The 26,227-nt window shown below is 40.3% G+C and overlaps 1 protein-coding gene across 9 annotated transcripts; it reads right to left on the bottom strand.

Annotated features, from left to right (window-relative positions):
* Nucleotides 1–1,956: 1,956 nt before the first annotated feature.
* Nucleotides 1,957–26,132, bottom strand: LOC124306766 (DENN domain-containing protein 5B). 9 transcript variants are annotated; one of them, XM_046767749.1, is made up of 20 exons: nt 25,611–26,132; nt 12,844–12,953; nt 11,258–11,478; nt 10,977–11,171; nt 10,262–10,733; nt 10,049–10,185; nt 9,777–9,964; nt 9,442–9,617; nt 9,080–9,291; nt 8,772–8,978; nt 8,671–8,679; nt 8,256–8,430; nt 7,901–8,165; nt 7,052–7,165; nt 6,530–6,773; nt 6,178–6,445; nt 5,780–6,092; nt 5,516–5,692; nt 5,197–5,407; nt 1,957–5,094 (listed from the first exon to the last, which is right to left on the bottom strand). In XM_046767749.1, the coding sequence occupies exons 1-20, from the start codon at nt 25,726–25,728 to the stop codon at nt 4,905–4,907; spliced, it is 4,002 nt and encodes a 1,333-aa protein (XP_046623705.1). In that variant the 5' UTR covers nt 25,729–26,132; the 3' UTR covers nt 1,957–4,904. The 9 variants fall into 9 exon arrangements, with proteins under 9 accessions (XP_046623705.1, XP_046623702.1, XP_046623706.1 ...); XM_046767746.1 differs by having other exon boundaries at nt 6,530–6,794; nt 7,052–7,159; XM_046767750.1 differs by lacking the exon at nt 7,052–7,165 and adding an exon at nt 7,651–7,686 and having other exon boundaries at nt 6,530–6,794; nt 25,611–26,131.
* Between the last annotated feature and the right edge of the window lie 95 nt (nt 26,133–26,227).

Below are 26,227 nucleotides of genomic sequence, written 5' to 3'. Positions count from 1 at the left end.
GACTGCGCCCAATCGATTTCTCTCGCAAAATTACGTCGGAATAGTGCCAGAAAGAATTTATATCAGCACCTTTCAAAATGCCGAAAATTTTCGCCAAAAATGGAAAGGGGTTAGCCTTACTTTTTTTTTTGGCAAAAAACTTTTGGTCTCAGATTCGATTTAAACGATGCTTATCCGACCAATTGGACCCTCAGGAACTCAGAAATCGCAGCGAAAAGAGCGTAGGACCAACAGAAGAGAAATGGCGAGCGAAAAAGCACCTGCTGAAAAATGTCGAAAACACAGGTTCTCGTTTTTTGGCTGTAACTTTTGATGCGTTGATCGCAGCGTATTGGGACTGCACCCAATCGATTTCTCTCGCAAAATTACGTCCGATCAGTGCTACGATTAATTGATTCCAGCACTTTCCAAAATCGCGAAAATTTTCGCCAAAAATGGAAAGGGGTTAGCCTTACTTTTTTTTTTGGCAAAAAACTTTCGGTCTCAGATTCGATTCAAACGATCCTTATCCGACCAATTGGACCCTCAGGAACTCAGAAATCGCAGCGAAAAGAGCGTAGGACCAACAGGAGAGAAATGGCGAGCGAAAAAGCACCTGCTAAAAAATGTCGAAAATTCAGGTTCTGGTTTTCTGGCTATAACTTTTGATGCGGTGATCGCAGCGTATTGGGACTGCGCCCAATCGATTTCTCTCGCAAAATTACGTCCGAATAGTGCCAGAAAGAATTTATTTCATCACCTTTCAAAATGCCGAAAATTTTCGCCAAAAATGGAAAGGGGTTAGCCTTACTTTTTTTTTTGGCAAAAAACTTTTGGTCTCAGATTCGATTTAAACGATGCTCATCCGACCAATTGGACCCTCAGGAACTCAGAAATCGCAGCGAAAAGAGCGTAGGACCAACAGGAGAGAAATGGCGAGCGAAAAAGCACCTGCTGAAAAATGTCGAAAATTCAGGTTCTCGTTTTTTGGCTGTAACTTTTGATGCGTTGATCGCAGCGTATTGGGACTGCGCCCAATCGATTTCTCTCGCAAAATTACGTCGGAATAGTGCCAGAAAGAATTTATTCCAGCACCTTTCAAAATGCCGAAAATTTTCGCCAAAAATGGAAAGGGGTTAGCCTTACTTTTTTTTTTGGCAAAAAACTTTTGGTCTGAGATTCGATTTAAACGATCCTTATCCGACCAATTGGACCCTTAGGAACTCAGAAATCGCAGCGAATAGAGCGTAGGACCAACAAGAGAGAAATGGCGACCGAAAAAGCACCTGCTGAAAAATGTCGAAAATTCAGGTTCTGGTTTTTTGGCTGTAACTTTTCATGCGTTGATCGCAGCGTATTGGGACTACGCCCAATCGATGTCTCTCGCAAAATTACGTCCGATCAGTGCTACAATTAATTGACTCCAGCACTTTTCAAAATCGCGAAAATTTTCGCCAAAAATGGAAAGGGGTTAGCCTTACTTTTTTTTTTGGCAAAAAACTTTTGGTCTCAGATTCGATTCAAACGATCCTTATCCGACCACATGGACCCTCAGGAACTCAGAAACCGCAGCGAAAAGAGCGTAGGACCAACAGGAGAGAAATGGCGAGCGAAAAAGCACCTGCTAAAAAATGTCGAAAATTAAGGTTCTGGTTTTTTGGCTGTAACTTTTGATGCGTTGATCGCAGCGTATTGGGACTGCGCCCAATCGATTTCTCTCGCAAAATTACGTCGGAATAGTGCCAGAACGAATTTATTCCGGCACTTTTTAAAATCGATAGTATACATCAAGATCTCTCTGTATTCAAGCTTGACCCTGTGTGTAATAATGTTTTCAAATTTCCAATAGTACTGCACCTATCCACAGTCATAGTCCAATGCTCAACCCGCCCCACAAATCCGCTTCAATACACGATACTCCTAGGATACGTTAGAGACTAGAAAAACGCACGCATATATATTGAAATAGAAACGTAATTTTGTCGTAATTTATAGTCATTTATTTCACTGTACAGTTGCTTCTTAAGCTACATTATATACATACAGAAATATCATTTAAATTTCCGTAAGATTTGCGTAGACTATGTCTTCGCCACTATTTCCATCAGAAGTGATGTATGTACAAGAACAATCACGAGGTTTCGAGTAAGGAACAAACAAGTTTCAAATAGAATAATCTCAAATATTATCTAGTAACTATGCGTGAAAGGCATCACATAGACGTTCATCATACAATATACGCGGTCATATGAACAGAAAATGAGTGCGATCATTTAGTGCTGAAACTGAGATATTATGCATACTGATGCTGAAATGATCACGTCGTTACGAAACTTAAAAATCTGAATAAATAAAATGCCATTGATGTAAGCATTTCCGGCGCTTCAACTTTCGTCTTATAACAGTTAAAACACGTTTTTCTCTAAAGTGTGACTCCATTCAGACTTTGCCTTGTGTATTCAGCTATAAGTTTTAACAAACGAGACTTATTATGTTTACAAAAGAGTACGTATTGGTCAAGTATTGTTGATTTGGTCCTTTATATATTATGCAAAATCTGTATTTACTCAGTTTTTACAATAAATTATGCGTTACATAATGACTGCATTGAACTTGCTTCCACGATTTTAGATCCGAGCAAGATCCTTTGTGTTTGCAAATGATGTGGAAAAAGTAAGTTATAATGGCTATGATGTTCATAATAAGCAGTGTTATTACAGGATTGCTAAAGTGACCAAGCAGTGATAATTTCAGAAAACAGCTTCAAGAACTTAGGAGGAGCTGCATCATTACCAGCCCTATCCCCGGGAAATTCGCAAAGATAATTGATACGGCAATAAAACATAAGTCTATGGAGTCAGTTTTGCTTTACTGATTTAACGTAGATAATAGTTAGACGAGAGCAGGTTTCAAACTAATAGTATAAAGTTTTTGTTGATGAACTTCAAAAGATTATGACGAAGTATCGATCTCTCAGAACAGTCATGTCAAGGATAACGCTCAACAAAACTACATAAACTGATGATTAGTACATAGGATTATTGCAGCACAATTCTATGTGTTACCAAGAATATTATTGTCATAGTTGGCAGGACCGAAAAGACACGTTCTTGATAATTTGAAAGATATGACAAATCTTCGGCAGTCTTTGCTACACGGTCAAACATTAAATGGATAGAAAACAAGTCCGCAGATTGCTGCCTTGCTTTCATTATCGACTTCAATTCCCATTAAATCTAACCAATCAATCTAACTTCACACGTTGTATGTGATAATAATGTCGCCATAATTTATTTTGAAATTTGAATGAATTTGACCGTCTTGCGATGCAGGTATATATCGGAGTTACGTAAAGCCAAACTCGATGTGAATGCATGATAGTGAAACGGTAATTTCTCAATTGTCAGATTGATTCGTATGCGTATTCTAATTGAAGTCTTTTAGCAATACAATATTGCAGCGCATTACTGCTAGGGGTACATAACACGGGGGTGTACAACTTGTTTGAGAATCCCAATAAGATATTGCACGATGCTATAGATCAAGTATCACGACAGATCACGATAAATCACGACAGTTCTATCCTCTTACGAGTATAATTTGCTATTTCTCTTTTTTTTTGTTCTAAGTTTTTCTTCGTGTACGTTCTTCCATCTTACTTTTGATTCCCATTCCATAGTATTATTTGATATCTTATTAAGGCTTTAATCAGGGACTCTTCGAATAATATGTGCTCTGCATATACAAAGAAATTAAACTATCTATATGAATATATCACCGCGTTTGCAATTGATACTTTCGCTCTAATTTTATTGTGCTTTCGATTACGCCTCATTGTTAGACTGTAATTGATTATTCAATGTAGAAACTCACATAAAAAAATTGGAGTATTTATAAAACTGACACCACTGACTTCTAAGTATATCTGTTACAATACAGAAAAATAAAAAGTCATGAGGAATATACAGATCATAATTATCTATACAGGTTCTATGGTAAACTGACAAATTTATTTGATTACGAGTAAAGTAGTAGCCAGTCGGTTTTGAATTAAGATCATAATAACTAATTATTGCTTGTAAAATTTATCTATCATTGAGTTTCTTCCATACAGGTTATTGACTGCCAATAATACATGTCCGTGAAGATGCGATGATATTTTATGTGATCAACAACGTTAATTCGACTATTTGAAGTATTACTTTTGATCATTGTCAAAGTGTGTAGAAAAAAACGCAGACATTTGAATGCAAAAAACCCGTCGTCATAATATGAGAATATCCGAATCTGCAGTATGTATATTAATTTCCTACCTACTATGTACACACGCTAACAAAGAGTGAGAAAAAAAATATAGAGAACAAAACTATATCTAAAAGACCCTAAGACTAATGTCATGTGTAGATTTTGTGGCATGTCATCACAATCTTGACGAACGTAGTAACAATAATAACATCTTTGGTACATGGGATCGGTTACATACTAACTAACATTTTATTTACCTACAAATATCACCTAACACATTGTCTTCGGCATTTATGTCAATCATCACGGCAAGTAAAATCAGGTAAAATAGGAGAACAGAATTCTTCCTTTCTCTTATTATTCCGTGAAATGAAATAATATTGTCTTATAAAAATGAGTGAAAGAAAAACCAATGCTACGCGATCATCGATTCAAGTTTCTCATCATATTAAAAGTAAAGGTTGTCTAAAATATAGAATTCCAATCATGCCTTACGATTTAAATAATAAATAAATAATGATCTAAAATCTTATTCCATTTTTCACACGCTTTTCGGAAATCAATTCTCAACAATCCCAGTATCTTCTAAGTTTTCGAGAATAACACAAAGTATGTATATACCACTATAACACAAACACGTTATGCTCACTCTCTTTGAACATGGAATGTGAAATGCACGATTAGCAGATACTCGAAATCCCTTGAGTCAGGCTTTTCTCGAGAACAATGTGAAACTCGTCTAATGGTTCCAGTATCTGGATGAGGAAAGTGAGCAGCTGAGGACTCCTCAAGAAAGATATTTCCTCATACATGTCTACTGTTGACCTTGCTTCGCTCATCGGACTCAACATGCGATGCAGAAGATGTTCTCTGTTAGTTAAGTTGTAACGAATTGTAATAATATTATTACCAATGAGAGGAGAAAGTAAAAACAATTATAAAGGACAAATAAAACATGGTGAACACACGTACCTAGCTCCCAGACAGATGAATAACTGAAACTTTCCATCTTTGCCCAAAGCTTGACTACATGTGTTTATTTGATCGATAAGGTGACAGTAGCTTCTTAAAATGTTAAACCGTTGATTATTCTCTGTCAGAGCCCTTCTGTCTCTACTAAGCCTTTGTGAATATTCATCCATTTCCTCGAGTAGAGAAATTTCAAAATTTTCCTTCACCCGCACTGTTGATCAGCAAAATATACAAGTTAAAAGAATTGCGATTTGATGTTCAAAAAGTTCGCCAGTGAAGACTTCACCACGCGATTTAAGGCAATTTAAAAAAAAATTACCGAAGTAATCCCAAACGTAAAGATTTTTCCCAAACAATCTTTGGCTCTTAAATCCAAATAGAAACGTTTGCTCAAGAGAAGGAACAAGGCCGCTCTCCCCACACAGCAGTGCAGTTAATGAACCATCTTGAGGTTCTCTTCTGTAGTGAAATTTGACGATAGCATTAACTGCCTCTCCTGAAAGGGGTTTTGATTCAGTAATTGTATTCGCTGATCAATTTTGAAAAACAAGTTGTCTCACAAGCTAAATCATATTATTGTTACCAAGCATATGCTGCAGTTCAATATGTGTCAGCGTTATTCTTCTCGGAATGCTAGGTGAACGGCATCTGGGTGGAGTAGAACAAGATTCGACAAGTTCTTCATTGTCGATACTCTTGGGCACCAAAGCTCCGACCAGTAATCTTTCAGTGGATCCATCATCTATTCCTTTACCCAGCCATCGACCGCAAGGAAATTTGAACGTGTGTCCAGTTACCTCATTACGAACGACTATGTGTTCAACCATCCACTTTGGAGAGAGTCCTGTGTTATCGTGGCCTATCCTTAACGTCGATAGTACCCCCAAGTTTCTGTGCTGCACAGTAAAATGAGGACGTATTATAACTGCATAATTATGAAACAATAACTATCAAGTGCAAAGAAGTACGTTTAATACTAACATGAAAGACGAATTCTAATGCACCCTTTGGGATGGAAACAGGATTCGTCTCGCACAAGGTACCGGATATAGCAACCCAGCTATTAGCTGTCGTTGTAGCAGCGCTGGCTTTCCTACTAGGAAATATTACCACTCGGTATGGCAATTTTGTTGTCGGATAATTATTTGTAAAGCAGAAGTAATCGACAGCATTCAGTGTCAAGAGATGATACAGGAACTGCTCCTTTTCTTCTTCACATCGTAAAAAGGCCGAACGTTTGTATTGACTCCTGCATACAAAAAATATAGGAGAATTAGTGGATCCCAATTGGTAATGGCGATTCATTATTTGTGTTAATTCATTGAATTGCTACCTGACTAATGCCGTGTCTGATAGCAAAGTCTTCAAATGCCTCGACAGCAATTTCTTTTCCAATGCAAGACGGACCCATGCTCTAGCATAACCGATGTGAGTTTTAATGTCTGTCATTGCTTGGACATTTCTTATATCGAAGATCAAAGAGTCTGGCAAAGGTCTTAAATGCTCTGGACCAACGGATTTTCGTTCCCCAGAAGATTTGTGCCTCTCTCTTCCTCTTGTTGGAGAAACTTCTGTTTCTAGTGCCAAGTTAGATAAATCTGTAGCCATTAAAATTTTATTATAGAATCGCACCTGCCTTGATTCGTTGATTTATAGAAGAAAACATTGCTATAAGCGTGCATTTCGACCGTTGTGAGCAATTCGCCAGCAAAGCATGCATAAGTACGTGTAACATAAATCTAAGACATTGAAACTATGGGAAGTTTGATGATTAAGAAAATCTGCAGGGCACTGAGTTTGGATGAAAGCTGAATGAAAGTAATAATCTCACCATCAAACCACAAGCAACGCTTACCATTAAAGTTCTCCTTCAGATATGAAGCAATTTCAAATATGTTACTGCTCTTAATTGATGAAACCAAGAGATCCGGGAACCCAAAAAACTTATTCGATGATTTCTCAACTATATCTTACAACATAAAAATGAAACAAGCAAACGTAAGAATATAACACAGAAAAAATAATAAAGTACATAATACATGGGGCTGAAGATATTTCGCATTCACCATATTCATCAAAGACAATGTGACGGGATAAATTGAAATTTGTTAGTCACACAAGATGTCATTAATTCACCAGAGAAATTTTATATTGCAAAGGTACATGAGCGTGAACTAAGGTGCGTAAAATTTTAAGTGTTTGTATACTTGATAAATAAACCTCAGCAACGAAGCATGCATTTATAAAACGCCTGTAGAGTACGGATAATGAGGAAAAAAAAGACATTGACGAAGCAGTGATTCACAATCAGCACATATTCTGTGTTATTTATTTTTTTAACGATATCGACTACTTCTATAAGTGTTCAATAAATGGAATATTGATAACTTCATCAACAAAGCCATAATATAGAACAAGTGCGATTGATCTTCAATATAAGGGTAGAGGACGTACAATCAAGGCGCTTCCTGAGGACGCACCAAGCGAGAGCTGCATTTCCAATGGGTGAATAAATACTGTATTAGTTATAACAAACGAATATTTAAACATTTTATAACGATTTTTTATACCCTGAAACGTTTCAATTGTTATTAACAATGGGTGGAGTTAGGCATAAGGGACAAAAGCAGATAATTGATGACAAGTGACAACTATGCCATTTCAATTACTCATTTATAATTCATGTAACACCTCTTGAAATTACCTGGAGTTAAAAAATTGGGGTCTATACTTTTCGTCGCATCATTACACTCATCTAGTTCTTGATAAGTGGTCAGATGTGACCAGAGAGCACTTTTTCCTTGCTTGTTTTGCAGCCCGTGACTCCATACGCGTTCCAAAAGGTCGCAGAGGCTGGCAACCAGAGTATTTTCTTCAACATCCGAAAGGAATTCACCACCGTGACCAAGTGCTACTGCTTCAGAACCCATTTTCTCTACCAGCATTCGTTTCGTTTTGGACTTACAGTCCTAGAAAATTTACGTAGAATATATTAAGCACTCTGTTTCATGATATAATAATTTTTTATCCATACAAAAAAAATACAACTTTTTAAATACCTTGAGCAATTTTTCCACAAAAGTCCAATTGGCTTGTGCAATCAGTGCTGGGCTCATGTCAGTGGAAAACTTAGTTTGTGGTCGGGGGGACTGAGATTCTTGCGGAGTTTGTAGCTTTCCACTTGCTTCAATCATTTTCATTTTATACTTCCATTGTTTTTGGCCCCTCCGACTGCTGTGGGCAGACAATATTTTTACGTCATTAGAGGACTCCGCGCAAATATTCTGTAAAATCTGTCCTACATACTCAGACAAATCTTGAAAACCAAAAACATTTCAATATATTAAAACTATCTGTATTCTTCGTATTATGCTTTGACAGATAGAAAAAGTGCATGATTTTCTTTGGAAAATATGTGAACCAGACATGCAAGAACAGTCAGCATCGAAAGAATTCGTTAAGGTGTTATCTTACCGAAGTAGACTACATGGAGCAGCAAGAACAAGAAATGATGTTATTATCGATTCAATATTAAGAGTAGCAGTGTAACATATAGAAGAATAGTATGAAATCACCTCTGCGTTGGTTCTTTATTCAAGGCGACACCGTCGAGGAGTGGAAAACTTCGAAAGTAAGCTGCTCTGTGAGGAAGAATTTCGGTCGGTGGAACAGCCTCCAACTCGACGTTGTTCAGTCGTTGTTCAAGGAGTTTCTGCGTCGCAGTTACAGCTTGGCAGGCCTCATAGCAAGGCGATCTCACTATTCCCTCACCAACTTTTTGCCTGTAGAAGGAAGGAGTCATGACCAGAATATTTATCAGGGTAACGCGTCATTCGTAAGAATTTTTCAATCTCTTATCTCTGTCGAATAATGCTCAACCTACTTTAGTTGGGATATTCTTTGATCAAAGACTCTGATGTTAGGATCCAACTCGCTCCAAGCAGCTAAAACTTTATTATCGACAAGCGACGCAAACATCTGAGATTCCAAAAATCGTGAAAGAAAGGGCAAATGCTGGGCAGGCTGATCAGACAAAAACGTAGCCTTGTCAAAGACATGCATACTGTCTCTGTTGCACAACCATTCTTCTTTGTCCTAAAAATGGTTTTAATGTAATTACAATTGCGCGGCCGAATGTATACTCAAGGTAGGAAGATACTTTGAAAATCGAAAACTAAATGTTAATTTTATGGGAAGCTTATGACTATATATATCCAACAAAATGTATGATACAACTTCTGTTACCTGGCTTGGTTGAATGACGAAATGTTCATAGCTTGAGAATATCTGTACGAAACGATTCAGAAATATTTCTCTCAGAGCATTATTGAAGATGAGAGTATCGTGGTACTCTTCTTGTGCAGTGAGTATCTTTTCTTTCGTCGTTTTGTCGACAGAGTCAATATCACCCAAGTTTACTCCTAGATAATTGATAAAATATAAACGTTTATTACGGTACTCGAAAAGAGTTATCAGAATAGCTTACATTCAAGTTTGCATTCCCTTGCAGTCTCAAGCAAAAGCAATTAGATTCATCACAGTTTCACTGGAAGTCAAGTACTAAAAATAAATGAACTCACCTGTCCTCTTGACAATGTCAACTATTCTTTGCAACGTTTCGGAGTGTGGTTCAGGGTCTGGCCTGTCCCAATCCAAAACGTCGTGCAAAGAATGTTTTCTTCTAGGATGGTGAAATCCTGACCCAGGAAGAGTCAAGCTACTGGTCATGATATCTCCGTTAAAATAATTGATGGCCATATTGTCAGTCCTGGGAGAGAAAGTGAAAAAAAAAGTAGTCAGTACGCAGTGCAGCTCTGAAGAAGACTCTAAAGATGACGAACCAGCAACTTACTTATCGGGATGTGGCACTTTGAATTTATTTAGTAAATCTCTAATTTCAGTAATGAATTGCAACCTGTGAGGAAACACCGGTAACTCTTCGGGTAATTGGATACTTTGTTTGTCTATATCTACGTAACACAGATTTGCCTGTAACAGAATGAATGCAAATTATCGAAAATTACTCATTTGGCAGTGCGTGCGAAATAAAACAAGGTACACTCACTTCACTAGCAATTTTCAAATTGCCTCCTTCACTTTGAGCATGTAACCCCATGACGAAAGGTACCGGAGCGTCTAGAAAGTGGTGTAAACTAGCCGGCAATATTGGTACGTACACATGCTGCCAAGAGAATGGGAACAGAAGGGCAGTAATGCACTCCGAGACAACCATGAGTTTCTGAAAATCAGCACTTCTCAATAGTACTTGATTCTCCAATAACAAACAAGTGAACAGTTGTATTACGCAGTCGACTCCAAGCCACGAAAATACATCCTTGAGCGGATAGTCAAGCATTGGCAACTCTTCTGGCAAAGTTGGCTGATGTATGACGAGCTCTAGCGGCACCTTAGCTGGCTCGTCGTTTGGTACAAAAAACTTGAGAGATTTACCAGGAAGAGGTATTGGTACATTATAAAGAAGATTGTATACATAAGACTCTAAGCTAAGACCAGGACCCGGATGTCTTGGGACGCATCTGAAAAAAGATTAACGGTGCTGTGATTCTGGAAGCTGATCTACTAGGCTCGCTAACCAATGAGAATAAATGAGAAATAGGAAGTAGAGACAAGAAATCACTCAAATTGGAATATTGAAGCCCATATGTTGAGGTAAAGTATCGCTCTAAAGAATAGTTGTCATTTCTTATTTCTTATTTGTTGTCTCACGTTCATACTGCTTATTTATTTCGTCTTTTTTTTCTGTTATGTCCAATACTGACTTGTAAAGATTGGTGAGAAAGGTACGAGCGGCGTGGAGGTACGGCTGCTGGCACAGTAGTGAGATAGACTTTGTGACCAGAAGTTTATCTTTGGTATAATCGTAGTAGCCGAGAGCTGCGCCTGGTGAGTGAGCGGATAATTTGAAATGTCTTGGTAGGGATCTTGTGTTATGACCATCTTGTCCTCTCCTGGGGCTAGAAGTTGGAAAGAAGTTTTTAATTAACTTGGAAAATAAAACCAAACGAATAAGAAAATAAAGATTATGAATATGGGAGCTCACATAGGTGGAGTGCCGTTCTGTCCGCTGCTCAGTTCGGTGATGTGCATAGATTGAAGGGTCTGCATAGCATGGCATATTTTTTTGTTGCGACACTCCTCGTAGAACAGAAGACTGAAACCATAGGTTCGATGGCCATCTTCTTTGGTGAGTACAAACGAGTGAAATGAAGGTTCGATAGAGTGCTTTTGGGTACGGAACCTCAGGCCGCTGGGTAAACAAAGCTGAAAATTGACACGAAACATTTATTTGAAATTCATCTGCGCCTATGCGGTTGAAGAGAAGGCATATATCACGTGTTTCTTTTCACTTGGATAACTTTCCTACTTTTGTTTATTCACATAAATGAGAATTTACTGGATACATTATAAGTAGCTATACGGTTGACGCTCTTCTCTGGGCGAGTTCGGAACTACTCGTGTCAAGAGACTCTTGGCCTGATAAAACTCGACCAAGCATACGAGCTTTTCCTTAACGTAACCGAGCACGAGTTGCTAGCAAAGTCCGCAATTCGGTTGAACTTACGGGGGTGTCACATACCCTTTTATACCTCGGCGACTTTGCTGTACTTGAAAAATTTCTGTTTGTCTGGTAGTTTCTCGGGCGCACGGGTAAAGATCTCAAGCGATAAACTAGATAAACGGATTGTACAGTTGATAAGAGATAATTAAAACAATTGAGGAGGGTGGGAAAAATGAAAAACAGAACGCAGTTTCAGGGGTGTTGAAACAAATTTTCCCCAAGGGAAAGGATTGACTGAATATATTTAAATATCGATCTGTCTTATTCGCACGTGCGTCGGACTCCGGGATTTGAAAATTATACAGGCGTGTATAAGTATCAAAGTCTTTAATTAGGTTTTCCCTCAAGTTTCGCAGCAGCTGTTATTGAGCCGCTAAGCCGGTCGTATGTATGTATGTATATATATAAATGTAGACCGCGGCTCGAAACCTCCCGACAAAGACAAGGAAAAATTTTTGGTTTTCCTCGAGACGATTCTCTCGAGAACGCCAACGAGGCCCTGCAGAAGACTTTTGGAAAGTTTACACAACAAATCATTGCCTGCCATTTCTTTTTCGCATATAGTTATTTACAATTTGTACGTACAGTGTATATGTAGATGTATCACAATATCGAGACGTGGAGACTGCGTGATAATAAAGATATCGAGCTGCACAAAGCTGCGCAAAATTCAGCAAATCTGTTCAATCAACGTAACACAGTGAGGAAAAAAAATTACAAATAAATATTCCTGGAGACCGCAGTAAAGTACGTTTTTTCTTCTTTTTTTGCACTGTGAAAAAAAACGATGGCTGGTGCCCGAGTAGAATAGTATACACGTATATCCCAACGCGATGCATGTATACGGGAGGGGCAAAAAGGGAAAAAAAAAACACATTTGCTTGGCACGTAAGCGTACGTACGTTATACAAGTTGAGCTGTGGTGCAGAGCAAAAGGGGAGAGAAAAGGGGTTGAGAAAGCTAAAATAGGCTGCGCAGTAAAAAGACCGGCAAAAATCGAAAGGAACTACACACTTCCTTATTATACATACGTATATGCACGTGTATATATCTAAAGATGAGCTTACCATGCAGACAGCGTGCTTGTCAAAGTGGTTCCAGGGCACGGAGTCCGGGTAGTGACCCAGAACTGTCCCTTTGTAAGCTCTGTCGAGGGGTGTGGATTGCAGCGAGTCGCCTGGAATTGGAAAGAGAGGGAAGATGTAATATTAATTGTCAAATTGAAATGGGAAAGAGATAACGAGAGAGAGAGAGAGAGAAACACGCAAGGATTCAAACTCGATTCGTTCGAAAGAAACATCCAGAAAATATCAGATATAAAACATTATTTTTATTATACGATAACCGTTTCATTTTTTCATACGAATTTTCTGTGTGCTATTCTATAAAACGAACCGTAGCGGAATATACGAGATACTTGATTATGATCTGCAGAGTTTAAGAAAGATATATAGTATATTTTTAGGGGTAATTTCGCTTTGTTTTTTTTTTTTTGTTCCTAATGCGTATAATTTTACAGGCATTTTTGCAGTAAAACTTGTATTTTTATAGCTTTGAACGGTGCGAACGGGGACGTTTTATGGCGGGTCTTCAGCACGGATATATCTCTATCATATGGACAGGTTTTCTTTTATGGGCTTTCGTTTTTAAAAGATCGCCTCGCTACAGTCACCGTACAATTTCTAGGGAAAGTTATGTTTACAATAGTAGGTGCCAGAATGACTGCGTCGAAAAAACGAGCTGTAAAATTACCAACGTGTATACATATATGTATAAGCGCATGCTGGTTACACTGGCCAAGTTCGCATAATGCATATTTCACCGTCGTCGTGTTGCAGGAGAAAAATTTTTCAATGCAAACTGAGTAGGCTTCTCAAGCTACGGTAGATTGCAAAGACGTTTTTAATTAACTTTGAACCCGGCTCCGAAGATTTACGACACGCTGTGAAATTCTAAACTATTTTGCAGTATCTCGTTGGGGAAGGTTAGAGATTTCAATAAAACAGACGATGTGACGACAACCCTCGCGGGGCAGCATAATTCAGGGTGAGAAATATTTTATTTCCATCTGCTGCTGGAAAACTTTTGCACAACCTCAACTATATGCGCAAAGCTATCAGCTTCTAAATTTTGCACGAATAAGATTCCGAATATTCTCTACTATAAACGAAAAGTATTGTATGGAATACAAACGGAAGGTTAAAAAAAAATTGCGCAGCATTAAAACGGCTCTCACTACATTCAAATTCAGATGCCAAATTTTTGCAAATATCTTTCAAAGACTTTGATCGTCACGCGATTGAGCCGGATCGCGATCAATCTTGCAGAAGCAAGCAGCATCTGGCAGCTCTGTACAACAACTGGGATCGAATGAATTTATCCATATTACTCGGCACCGAGGGGCGTTATTTATGCACATAGTATAGATATCGCGCTCGTGTGAGTTATTAAATATTCGACGGGTTTGTAAGTGGGTGTTTATGGAGCAGTTCCTCTTCGCTTATTACAGTTCGTCGTAAAAGTTGAGAGCAGTGATGCATCTTCCATGACGATCGTATGATCAAAATTGTACCGACGCACGACGTGAGGATTGGTACTTAGGAAAGTTTGCGGACATTTTTTCAAGTCAATTTACGACAGTTCTAAATTCAACATTAGGTAGCGTAGAGTGCCGAATTATCGCCTTACGATTTCATCCTGCGCGGATCGATGTTTCAGTGACGCAAAATAATGTATGTACATACATGTAAGCCGCGGCTCGATATTACGCTGGGTGAAATCGTGTCGCCTGCCTGAAAAAGAGAAGCTCAGTCTTCGTTTGCCATGTTACGAGACGAGGGTTGAAAGATTCGGATATACGCGCCTCGCGGGGCCCAGAGATGGCGGAGTTTTAGAGAACGAACAAAACGCGAAGAAAAATAATCAAAAAGAAGAAATAAACAACTTTCCGCCGTGGCAGGGGGCAGAGGACGTAAGAATATCACATATTTCCAACCCCTCGTCTTGCAGCTGGGATCGGTCCCATCGCGCGTTGAAAGTCAGGGGATACGTTTCGATATTCAAATTTAAAATGACGACTTCGAACCGCCCGGCTTTCAACTAGGTGTAATTAATCCGAAATCCGTTGAAAATACTGCGTTATCCGTTCACGCGTCACTCACGTCGGCCCCATTCTCGTGAATTAATACGAGACAATGAAATCTTATGGTGCTCGAAGGAATAGAGGGCGGGAAAATCTTGGGGAAACGGTCTCTTTATGTCTCTAAGTGTACCGGAATACCGTAGTTACATCCTCTCGAAAGTGGGTCGAGTGAACAACTAACAGTACTAATACAAGAACCAGAGGATTACGCGCTTATTACTCTACAGGCTACACGTACATTTCATGATACTTGCGTATAAGGTATATATTTGTGTAGGTACTGTACGCAAAAAGGACTTTCGGAATCGGCTTATTTCAGAGAGAGACAGAAAAATTGTATTTTGTGTAACAAGGGTGCAAACGTAAATTTGCAATTTGAGTCGTAGGTGAGCCAAAGACGAATATTTAAAATACACGCGAGGCGAAAACGTCGTTGACTCCTTGTTGCACACGATTCTTTTTATAACAAAAGCACGTTGTGCGTTTTTTCACGAAGCGCGATATTGAGGTCAGGGTCGCGTAACGTCATGTCTGTTCGCGACTGCGCATGCGCGCAGTGCAGAGAAGATCACTTTCAACTCCTGCGCGCATGCGTATTCGCAGACTCACTAAACGGGTACTTCGTGACTCGTGTACGGAAAACACGCGTAAAACATACTCGCGTTACATAAATACCATTGTCTATGTTTTTCTCACGATAAAATCACTTATTGAACGCATTAAATTTTGACTATCTCTTTTTCGTCCGCGTACGGACTGTAAACAACTTGGCAATTAACCGTAAGATAAATTGTTCGAAGCTAAACGTTACCCGCCCAGGCAGACGAGATAGACTAGAACACGCGAGACGACTGCTCGTTTAATCAAATAAATAGGCGAGGAAGTGGGAACGTATGTTTCAGCGATGCAGGGACGGGATTCATTCCTTCGGCTGTCGCGGCTAGTCAACTCGGTTAATTGACCGGAGAAAAAGACGGAGAAGAAGTCCGCGGAGCGCTTTTCTCCCATTCGCCATTGTTCTTGCAAAGTTGCGTCTTTCACGTAGCGTTGAGCGTATAAAAAATTGAAAGTTTATACGAATGCGGTACGAGGAATGACGGTACACAGAATTAACGCCGCAGCTAATTCTACTACACATGCAAGGTAGAATGTTAAATTTAGTAAACACCATGAATACTTGCGCAGAGTGAACACCGCGAGACTGCAAAAAGCACATTTTTAAATCACTCCCCCATGCTTGATTACAACAATTTCGCTAGCAGCGTTGGGCGCGCACCCTTCGCACCTTATATACACGGCAGTATTTCTCGTTCCAACCGAGAGCACCTAGGACAGAGGGGTCTAAATCTGACTCATGGTTGAAAATTTCAAGAGAGGAAGTGCTGGTTGTAAAAAACGGCTCTTTTTCCTCCCTTCTATCCACCCCTCATGTTTATCAACGGACCGAGCTCGCTGCATGCAGGGGTGAATTTTTGAATCTCCGAGTATCTTCGCAGTCTCGGGGAGGATATTTGTACTTTTACAGTATTGTAGTTTGCTCGAAGACCCCGGCCTTCCTAGCGATTACCACGACATGCTGATAATTGGCCTTGCAGCCTCGATAATTAGAATGTTTTCAACGTTCAATTGAAAGAAGCACACTGCGCGATACACGTACCGTCACTTAAAGTTCACGCATACAGGCACCATCCAATCGCCCCCCCCCCACCATGCGTGTCGTGCTGAAACCATAAAACCGAACCAACCCTGCAGCATCCAACAATAGATCAGGGGCAGGTTGTTAATTTCTTACTGCTGCAGGAGCCGCGACGTTTCCTCTTTCGGCTTTTTTCCCCGAGGGTCAAAGACCTCACGTGGTCCCCTCTTGTGTTCTCCATTCGTTCGTCGTCCGCACCGCAAAACGAAGTCAGATACCGCGAGTCGAGGTTCGGCAACGAGCCAGACGTTAGACGTCTCGTCCTGCGTGCAATTCTGTCATCGCCGAAGAAGGAAGTTGAATGATGTCATGGCTCGATCATTAGCGATACGAATATCTAATCTCAAGGGACAGAAAACCGGTCCCATTCCCAGGGCGCGAGTCGAAAATCGGTAGTCGAAATTCTGCTTATTTTGTCTGCAGTACACGGGGGAAAAATACTCGGATATACAAGATAAACCGTACGATTTCGGGGTATATACTTTGTGTGATTGGGTTTCTCCCCTACGTTCACCATAGGTCTCGCGGTAAAGTATAATAATAAAACCGTGCAGGTAGTAAGTCTTTCGCTTTTGTTCAACAGGGAGAACGAGGAAAAGAAAAAGAAAAAGAAAAAGAGAAAGAGAAAGAGGAGATTTACAACGTGACCTTTGACCCCTCGCCCAAGGTTATCGTCTCCCGCGCACAAGCTGATTACATATATTAGAAACGAGCCGTGGTTGTTCGTTGTGTCGTGTCACGTGTTGCGTACGCGATTAATAGTTTGTTTTAAAGAAACGATTGGTGCCTTGAAACGGTTGATTTAATTTATCAGTATGGAACTACTATCACTGCTGCTCGACGAAAGCCACAAGTCGGTGTATAATCAGAGTAAATTGACGGAAAATTTTCAACGTTACCACAAACGCAACGAGATTAAAAGTAAAATTACAAGAAGCAGAAAAATGGACATGAGATTTCAAAGCACACGTAGTAGCTGACTTGGACGCATATTTTACACTCCTGGCAGGCTTGTACGCGACAGGCGGTATAAAACTTCTTACTTTGCTCCGTGTGCTTTTTTTCGGCTCTTTCCTTCTTATTTTTTGTATTCATGTTTTTTTTTTCCAAGTTTCACTGCTCGTGCGGAGAACGGTAATTCTGGAAAAAAATTTCTTTGCAGTTGGCGGAACGCCACGTTCTGCGCTGCACGCGTTGTCGAGCTTCCAATAAAAAGAAGCAAACCCTATTTGACACGCTCGAGAGTCTTTGAACTCGCGAAGCTAGGCTTCTTATCGAACGATCCGTAACAATTCGATCGTGTAACCGCACCTCCGTCCACCATCTACATTGATAATGTCGACCCTCTTCATCTCTCTGCAATTCAAAATTCGTGCATATCTTTCGGTATTTTTCCTCCCTGTATCCCCGACACGGAAATGATGAGAATACTTTTCGGATGTAGCGCAGTTCCGACACATTTCGTCTAGAGCATTACGACGCCCCGATGTATCGCATTTAATCAAGCCGATAGCTGCCTCTGTGGATACCAGCAGCGCATTAGATTAAAGAAAGAGGAGAATGGCTTTGGGAATAGCTGCGGTGGTCTACAACCGCCGTCTCTGCTCACCCATACGATCTAGGGCTGAAAGGGGATGAGTTGTCGGAACGATTGCCAAGGAGATAAGGATATAAAAGAGGGAGGAAAGGAAGAGGAAACGGTCGGCAATGCCCAAAAACCCGAAGGCTACACGGAAAGACGGGAATCACGTCGGTTTCTTCTTCTACGGACGTTTCTCTGAAAAAAAAATAATACAGAATACGAAACCGTGACACGTTTTTCGATTTTTGTGACAATACCGCGTTACATAATTTATTTATGCACGATAAAAAGATTATCATTGTTGTCTGCGGAGATTATAACTGTCGGATATAGGATTCGTGGAACTATTTTTCAACTAGTCAATTTTCACCTTCGTCTAACGATCTGTCGATTAAAGACACGTGGATGTAGGAAAAATTCATTCGTATCTTCAGTTTTTTTTCCAACAATTACAAAATTCCCGGGAGGCGGGAAAATTCTATTTCCGGTCAATCAATTGCTCGAAGCTATCAGCTTCTTAATCTGTCCCCGTCCGGCTCTGAATTGAATTGCAAATCGATTTCTCAACGATTCGAAGCTTTATATATTGCAGGTAATGGTACGTAGGTATATACGTACGTATATAGGTACGTATAATAGATAGTCATACGAAGGAAGGCGGGCATGGCGGAGTTTTCGACTAACTGATTATTATTTACCCCGCGCCTTATATAAAAACATGCGCGCGCGAAGTGAGGACGAGAGAGGAGAGAGAGAGAGAGAATTTAAGGCATGTGATTTCAAACCCTGGCTCTGCTGCAAAGTCTGACTTGGTATATTATACAACGCAGCAACACGCCGCATAAATATCGTCGTATGTACAGTGCATATTTATTCAATGAACTTTATAATGAATTCAAGATGATTACTCGAGTGAATATAGATAATTTTTCAATTTGAATAATTCTCTCCACCCTCTCCTCATTTTACCAGAATAAAACGAGCCCGCAAAGTCGTCCCAATTTATATCTAAGAAACATTAGGAAATCTCTTTGTAATTTATTCAAATCTTACGAAGGTATGCGCATACCGTACAATCACAATAAAGTTGACAATTTGCGTTTAATCGTGCGGAAACTTTTACAGGATACTGTTATTTCACCACACTCCAATAAAATATCCTAAAGTTTGAACGAGTGGAATGAAATACTTAATAAATTTTAATGTAATTGAGAATATTCTATAATTCATAGCCATAAGAGCCTGATTGAAAATCCTTCGGTAGCCATTCGTGAAATTACACAAGCGCAACATTCACAATAAGCAATGAAATCCGTTTCCCGGGAAATTCGAAATTATACGGCGTTCGGCGGGTATAAAGAAATGTTTAATTCGATGCGTGGGCGTAAGAATGACGGCGTCAGACCTCCGCTTGGAACCTTCCTTAGACTTAGAAAATGAGCGAGGCCAACAATAAATAGCAAGCAAGAAGAACAGCACAGGGTTAGGGAATCGGTTAGACTCCGCGTACATACTAACTGTGGTGTAAGAAAGTATCGATCTGGCGTGCTTTCTCCTTCCCTCCAATGCGCCTCGCTCCGACAACGAGGGAGTCGAACCTTAACGACGACAATATGAATCAGACCCACTCGACATCCCTCAGCCGGCAACAACCCCTACAGACTGCGGAGCCCGGGAACATGATGTCATCATAGGCACCCGTTCGCTTGTTACAACCTTGTGAAATATTCGGAGAGGTCCGATTAAAATTAGACGGAAAATATTGAAGCTGGTTAAAGAATTCCGGTGGGAACTAATTCATCTTTTTCCTATGCGAATGGCTGAGGGGCGGAGGAAAATTTGCGTAAGATGAAATTCCGCGTCGACGGACAAAGGGGAATGTAAATTGGCCGATGCGTTTATCTCGAGTTCCATTGCACATGCATGTGTAAAACGAGGCGTATAAACAGACTGAATCTGCGCAGTACCGAGCAGAGGAGGACAATGCACCTCACTGATCGTAGTCGGTGAGGTTTTCTTCCCTCTGACGGTCGGATCTGCGCATATTAACGTCAACCTTGAAATAACGCGGTAAACGTTTCAGACCCGCGCGGTTAGATCGGAATGGAATAGCTGGTTTCCTTGTTAGTTGTTTCTACTCGTACGAGTATGAGCGGTGCATCATGTGGTTCGCATTCAACGCCTGTAACTCGTCCGAGTCGTAGCTAAAAATGCACGGGATCGATTAAGAAGTAGGGAAACGGACGAAAAGATGGTTTTTTTATTTTTTAAAAAATTAAAATTATCATCCCCTGAAGCGATGACGCGAAAATCGATATTCACGGATCTGTCTGGTTAATAATTTGTCATGCGAGAAGCACCGGATTTGGGTGCGGAATTCTTTAGGGGTGGTTATTATTAAACGCGTCTGTAATAACGGCGCAGTTCCAGTCACCTTCGCTTTTTGCCTCGGTGTGGGATTGAAGGAGGAGGAAAGGTACGGAGACACGGAAAGAGAGAGGGAGAGAGAGAAGGGGTTCGAAGCCCTTGAAAGATTACCGAGGATGCCCTTCAACCCTCAAGAGCCTTTCCCTCGAATCGCCCGGCGCCGCGTCACGTCGTTTGATAAGGAAAAGGCAGTGAAAGGACGCTGCTTGATGTTATATACGCGTCTATGCGTCTACGCGTGTATAAGGATGTATGAATTTATGAAACCGTCTTCTCCCGGAGGGTGTCAAATTTAATCGCGACTTTTAGAAAAATGAATCGAACCCCACCGACTTCTCGAACCGCTGCAATGGGCGCACAGATATTGCTTTAAATAATATTTGGAAGGTCGAGAATAACGATAAGGTTTGCAGAACAGGATCGAAGGAGACATTTTAGGTCAAAGACGAATACTCTTTAATTTAAACTCTAGTTTACACATAACCAAAGAAGCCTTGAGGGACAATAAAAAATAATACGCGGAACGACGCGGTTTACATACATGAAATTAAAATTACGTCTGTTTCTTCGAAGTGATATCCTTTTTTTCATATTATTAATTAATGTCAGCGTAGCTTCGATTACAAGTAATACTATTACTATTTTTCGCTTTCCGAGCGTTGAATCTTTCCAGACTCTTTTTCCATTTCACATCAGACTGCTCGCCTTGAGCAAACAAATGGTTTGGTAAGCGGCGGAGTTTAGATAAAATGTTGGATAAGTGACGTCGTAAAACTCAACTTTGTGCGTAAGACGCCGACGCTCGTGGGTTTGTATTATTGTATGAAACGTGGGACATTTCGGATAGATCATGGAAATTTATCGTCTCGCAATTTTTGATATCTCTGCATCGAGTCTAAGTCATTATTTATAATTCCAGGAATGTTCGTTAACATCAACACATCAAAAAAGAATCATAAGAATCGGACTCGACAAAATTTCGGCGTGAACCGGACTTTTGCCGATGATATATTAATGCAATTTGTATTTCATAAAAAGTGTTTAAAATACATGCAGACACATCGATTTATAGGGTGCTGCGTTGAAGAGGATCAATTTTATTCGGTTTGTAGTATTCGCTTAGAATTGATAACACTTATTCAAACCTACCAGTGTAACTTTTGAAATAAGAATCATCACGTGGTTAGGATAAAAGTTTTAAACGTGCAATAATTTATATTATTTAACCTACAATTAATATACTCATTGATATTTGCATTTCGGCCGGTATTTTTCTCAGACGAAGTAATTTTTGCGACTGTATATCAACGCGATAACAATTATATATATGGTATATATATATATGCGTAGGCGATGTGGTCGAGGAAACAAATATATATATATATATGCATGTATTCGTACCGTTGTACGTCAAACCAAAAACCGCGATACAGGCCAATCTTGCATAAAAATTCAAAGCGATGTTGTTAACACCGTTGTGATGAAAAATTTGCGACGAACCGAATGCGTGGCACGCTTATAAATTACTATTCAAGTCAAGATTCGTATATAAAACAAGTCGTTTATAATTAAGAGTCCGTACAATAACCCTCGCGGGGGTATTAATAATTACCTTGCACAGCCGTAAAACTTCTATCCATTCGAGCAGTGGCCGCGACGACTAAGCACACCCGAAAGGTCTTACGTAATTAGATGAGGGACCAACAATAAACGAGCGCGCGGTTCGCCGGGCTAATAACCGATTTAATATACTACGCGCTCGGAGAGTCGGCAGGATCTAAAGAATCGTCTGAATGAAAGAAATTTCGAGTATATATAGGCACAGAGTGCAGGTTCCGGGCGAAATCTGGGCAAGGGAACTTTATTCGGCGATCTTTGCGTCGACTCCATTTTTGGAAATATTTCAGGCGTACCCGAATCAGCCTGGGATGGTTCTCCAGCCCATCCGTATTTGTTCAACGAGTATACGGAGCGTGGGCATAAATACCGTTGACCTAGGCTGGTCTATGTTTGCCTATTGTAGTCCTCTTGCCCATCGTACTTTATCGATAAAGATATCACGCTGTGCTGTGCTTCAGCTGCGTCTAGGCGATAGAATCTTTCAAGAGAAAATTCCAAAAAACGATCGTCCCGCTTTTGTCGAGACGATTTGACAAGAATTCTTTCTTCCTCGAGTTGCCCGCGTCGCAGAACCAAAGATCAGAGTACCGCAGGACCGAGTTTACGGTTTTGAATTCTCAGGGTAAGCTTCGAAAATGGATGTATGTATACATACATATGGGGCATTCCACGTCAACTCGGTGAACGGTTGACCGTGAAATTTTTTAATTTCTTCAAGGATTTTTTCTTCGTTAGTACAACCCGTGAAAACGGTTCGAAAAAATGCAAAAAAAAAATTTCTATCTCTCGTTTTCTCCTTTTGTTTTGAAACCAATGTCAAAAACACACAAATTAATTTTCCTGAACCAAGAAAATAGACATTCCATTTTACATTGGCTTAAAGCATTTCCACGCAGGATTGTCAGATTGGAGGGACGCTTTTTTATATATTTTTTTTGGTACAGTTTTTTTTTTATATTCATACCTCTTCAAAATCTATTATAATACATACCGCATCTCCGATTTGATTACTGATTTTTTTTTTCAATCTTTCTCTAGTCTTTAAATACACTTGCGATTTTTTTCAAAGTTGTATAATAGATATTGTACGAGTATGAAAATAGAAAGAACAATCTAAGAAATAGGAAAAACCGTCCTTCCACTCCGAATCTTGCGTGGAAATGTGTCAAAAATGTTCGAAAATGTGTTTCGAAAGTGGAATGTTTTTATTCTTGTTTGATAAAAATTTATTTTTACGCATTTTTAAGATGGATTTCAAAATGCATAAGGAAAAGACGAATGATTAAAAAAGAAAGGAGAATTTTTTACATATCTTCAGGGGTCGTACTTACACGGAGAAAACCTTGATGAAATTAAAAAGTTATGGTCCACCGTTTACTGAGTTGGCGTCGAATGCCCTATGCATAGATACATATATACTGTCTAAGGCGAAAGAGGGAAAATTAATGGTACAGCTGCGTCCCTCAAAGCCAAGGTGCTGGTGGAGGAGGGAACGGAAATACCTCGGCCAAATTTCATCCTTATTACACCAAGTGTATATATACGAGTGTAAAAGTATATTTTCGGTGAGAGGAGACTTGGGATTTTTTTCCCCCTTCTTATTTTTCGAAGACTGCACACACAGCATCCCAGGTCAAATTCCGGCCTGCTGCACCCGCATGAAAGGGGATACTTTTAGAGTCCGGCATATACGGTGTGGATCACGATGCTCGAATATATTGAACGCGTAGTTTCGGAAAACCGAAAAAAAAGATGGAAAAAACCGTGGGAAGAAGAAACAATTTCTGATATGCTTGTGCGCGGCAACGTTTCCATATTTTTTTCGCACATTTCTCGACCCAGCAGGTAGAATATATTACAAGTACATCGAGAATAATTTTCAGATAAAAATGGTGACAGTTTTGACGAAAAAATGGGAAGAATATGGATTCGACGGGCGAGGAGAAATTCCACTCACGACTTCGAGCAACCTTTGTAGTACATAGCTAGTAAACTTCAGTCAGTCACACGTACGAGTAATTGATACTAATTAGCGGACACGCGGTGAGATGCGTAATTACATTCTTTTTATCCTTAGCTCAGCACGCTCCGAGCTGCAAGCCGTCTCTTTTGTTGCACGTGAGTATGTGACACGAATACGTAACGTTGTATGTGAAAATGCAAAAAGCGAAAAGGAGAAAGAGAGAGAAAGGGATGTCGAAAAAGGAGCAAGGAAAATGTAACGGAGCGTGATAAATGTTGGTCAACATATTGTCTTTGTCTCTCGTGTTTAAAACCGACCTCATTGCAAAGTTCATTCGTGATTAGGCACGGATCTTTCTCTATCCTCTGAGGTTTTTGGAGCGTAACGGTTCAGCAAATAAGCTTACACATGCATCACGACAAATCAGCGTACGGGTATATCCGTGAATTTTCGAGGCGTCGCAAGAAACAACTTTTTATCGCCAATGCGTCCCTTCGCTCCCTGATTTCGTTCGCAATTTGTTACTACCGATCGTTACTCGCGCGCGATTTATGACAACGGCTTTCGCGCCTTTTTGTTTCGCGCGCTCGTAAACGCGCAGGATTTGCGGAAACATATTTTCGCGATAATTTTTCATTGCCCTCACCGTTTAGATAGTTGACTTTCAAGCTTGTCAACACTTCTGTCCGAAAGCGTGACGACCATAAACGCGAACAATCTCTGCTCTCGTGTGGTATAAATATCTGTTTTGTGCGTTATTCTTTTATTTTGCGGAATACCGTGCACTTGAGCGTAATTTATGCTGTCGCCTGTCCACCGAGGCCAAAACTTTATAAAAATATCCCGCTTCTCTGTGTCTACTACCTTTCGGTATCTCGTCAAATTCGGTAGGAAAACGTAAGAGTTTAAGCGGAGGCTGACAACGAGAGATAACGGCATTTAAATCGAGAAAGGAGGTTGCAGAGTTGGAGAGAAATCCGCGTGAATTTATCCCCCTCTCTGTATTGCGTTTATGCATCGTATATTGTTACGTTTAGCAAAACTGTAACACGTTATGAATGTATTACGCAATTTGATGTGGTTTCGCGATTACGCAATACGCGGAGACACGTTGACACGACGGAGTTTGATCAACCCGAGTTTTAAACTTTGAAATAATTCACGCTACGCGCGGTGCAACAATGCGAGCCATTGTATTTGTATTGTATTGTTGGTGAAGTAGGTACGAGTTTGAAACACCGTTCGTCACGGTTCAGAGGCCATCCGGCATCCTCGTATTATGGTAGAGCACGAGTAGATTATACATTCACAAATACTTGGCCCCAATGTAAATACCTCTCGAGGCACATTGTACAGCTATGTATGGGACAACGGCCTGACGGCCTGATTTTGAGCGATACTCACCGAAAAATCTGTCCGGCTCCAGGCCCGAGTCCTGATCCAATCCACAGATGACAAAGTAATCCGCAAATCGGGACGGGTGCTGTTCCGGACCCCGAATCATATCCAGACTCCCGTTCATTTTTCTGCAGCTTTATAGGTATCACACACCTTTTACTTATTCGTTCGCGATCTTCCTCCTCGTTTTGGATGTAATATCCGATTTACAGGATTGATGCCGCTCTCTCACTCACGCACGTGATTATTATTCAACCGAATTGGTGGACACATCCTCGGCACAACTGTCATTTCACACGAGAGCGAAACGACAGCTGATGTTGACACGAACGAGACGTGCCTCTTTCTGTTGAGAATAATTGATCTTTCCCCGACGCCCCGAAGTTGGCTACTGAACAAATCACTCGACGATACGTCGATTGGTGTTCGCGTCTCGATTGCGACCACTAATCTCCTCTCCGCCATAGACATAATAACGGATAGAGTGGGCAAGTGATGTGTACAGTCGGTTTGCCGACTTTGCGCAGTGTGTTGTGCGCATCCATAAATGCGTGTACAAACTAGGATAGATAGAGAGCTACATGCAGTACTGTTTATTAATACCTTGTGCTTTCGGCTAATTT

Source organism: Neodiprion virginianus, chromosome 6 (assembly GCF_021901495.1).
Source record: "Neodiprion virginianus isolate iyNeoVirg1 chromosome 6, iyNeoVirg1.1, whole genome shotgun sequence".
In the NCBI taxonomy this organism is placed as follows: Eukaryota; Metazoa; Arthropoda; class Insecta; order Hymenoptera; family Diprionidae; genus Neodiprion; species Neodiprion virginianus.
The sequence above is the reverse complement of the archived record's forward strand: the minus strand, read 5'-3'. Positions and strand labels throughout refer to the sequence as shown.